The sequence below is a fragment of the Corvus brachyrhynchos genome, unplaced genomic scaffold (assembly GCF_000691975.1).
Source record: "Corvus brachyrhynchos isolate BGI_N302 unplaced genomic scaffold, ASM69197v1 scaffold3, whole genome shotgun sequence".
Lineage (NCBI taxonomy): Eukaryota > Metazoa > Chordata > Aves > Passeriformes > Corvidae > Corvus > Corvus brachyrhynchos.
Window position 1 is genome coordinate 10,432,254 of NW_008237619.1, and position 1,233 is coordinate 10,433,486.

At 43.4% G+C, this 1,233-nt stretch overlaps 1 protein-coding gene across 1 annotated transcript in view; it reads left to right on the forward strand.

Moving 5' to 3' along the window:
- Positions 1–666: 666 nt before the first annotated feature.
- Positions 667–1,233, forward strand: part of LOC108446142 — a 7,362-nt gene continuing 6,795 nt past the window's right edge. The window contains exon 1 of the mRNA XM_017731929.1: positions 667–1,016. Coding sequence (XP_017587418.1) covers positions 923–1,016 — 94 coding nt within the window. The 5' untranslated portion in view covers positions 667–922. The remainder of the gene's footprint in view (positions 1,017–1,233) is intronic.

Sequence of the window (1,233 nt, forward strand, 5' to 3'; positions counted from 1 at the left end):
ATTGTGCTCTAAGAGGTATGGAATTGAGTCTTTACTGGATACTCAAGCACAGTTCCATTACCTGAAGAGTTTTAAAGAGATGCAAGATCCTGAGATAAAGTGTGCCATAATCCCTAATCCTGTAGTTGAGGGAAGAGGTGTCAGCCAAATAGTGACAGTAGCCCATGCTTGGTACAGGGGTAGCACGGCTGGCAGGGCTGGGTGGTACATGTGGGGCTTGGAGCTGCTGTAGCTCCTCTCGCAAAGTCATGCTCTGTGTGGGCGTTGTATAAACACAGGCTAACTCAGAGCACACCTGCTGGTGTGGCACATAGGCCACCCTCTCCAGCAGTTTTCCCCTCCACCCGAGTCATATAGACAAGCTGTACTTAAATATAAATAGAGTTTAAGTAGTCGACTTTTGATGAAAAAGGGTTTGCTCTGCACTGAAAAAAACACCTTGGGGAATACAGGTCATCTATAAACACCATGTGCATATAGCCACAAAGATACTGAGTTCCTTTTGTGGTGCATTAGGGTGATACTGTGGTACATTAGAGTCTGCCTGTTCAGAAAATTAAGCCAATGCTCTTTGTTTTCTCACCATCACTCCCGAGAAAAAAAAAGAGAGGTCTCCTTTGGAGTATCTGGATATTCTGTACTTGGCCCAAAGTTGTGGTTTATACAAGCCTAAAGTGAAAAACAATGTATTATCTTCCCTCTGCTCTCAGAGCATTTTTGGCATGTTCTCAGAGAGAGATCAGAACAGCCCCAGGGGAAGTCACTGTTGTCACTTCAAACGTGGCTCTCATCCAGGGAGCAGGCAGAGCACTGTGAGCTCGAAGCTGTGGTAACTTTAGGAAGTGTGACATTCACTGGGCAGAATGTGAGGTCCTGTTGCTATAATACACACATATTTTTACCCGTACTACCAAAGGGAGAGATGGTGAGGCCATGTACTTCAGCAACCATGAGCCAGCACATTGGGAAATTCTATAGATCTGCAGTGTCTTCATTCATCTTCTTCTTGGTGGTGGGTGAGTACTAAACCACCTTCCTTAATTAGAAGAAATGTAGGTTGTTCTTGGAGCTTAGCTTGAGAGGTTCTCTTCTTTTTTTCTTTTTTTTCTGTAATGTAGCTTTCCACTGAGGGCTTCCTCAGGGTGCAGGGAAATTGTATTTAGTGTTGTGCATTGCATTAAAACATACTTTTCTTGTTAGATATGTTCTTGTTTATCTAATATAAATGTTCAG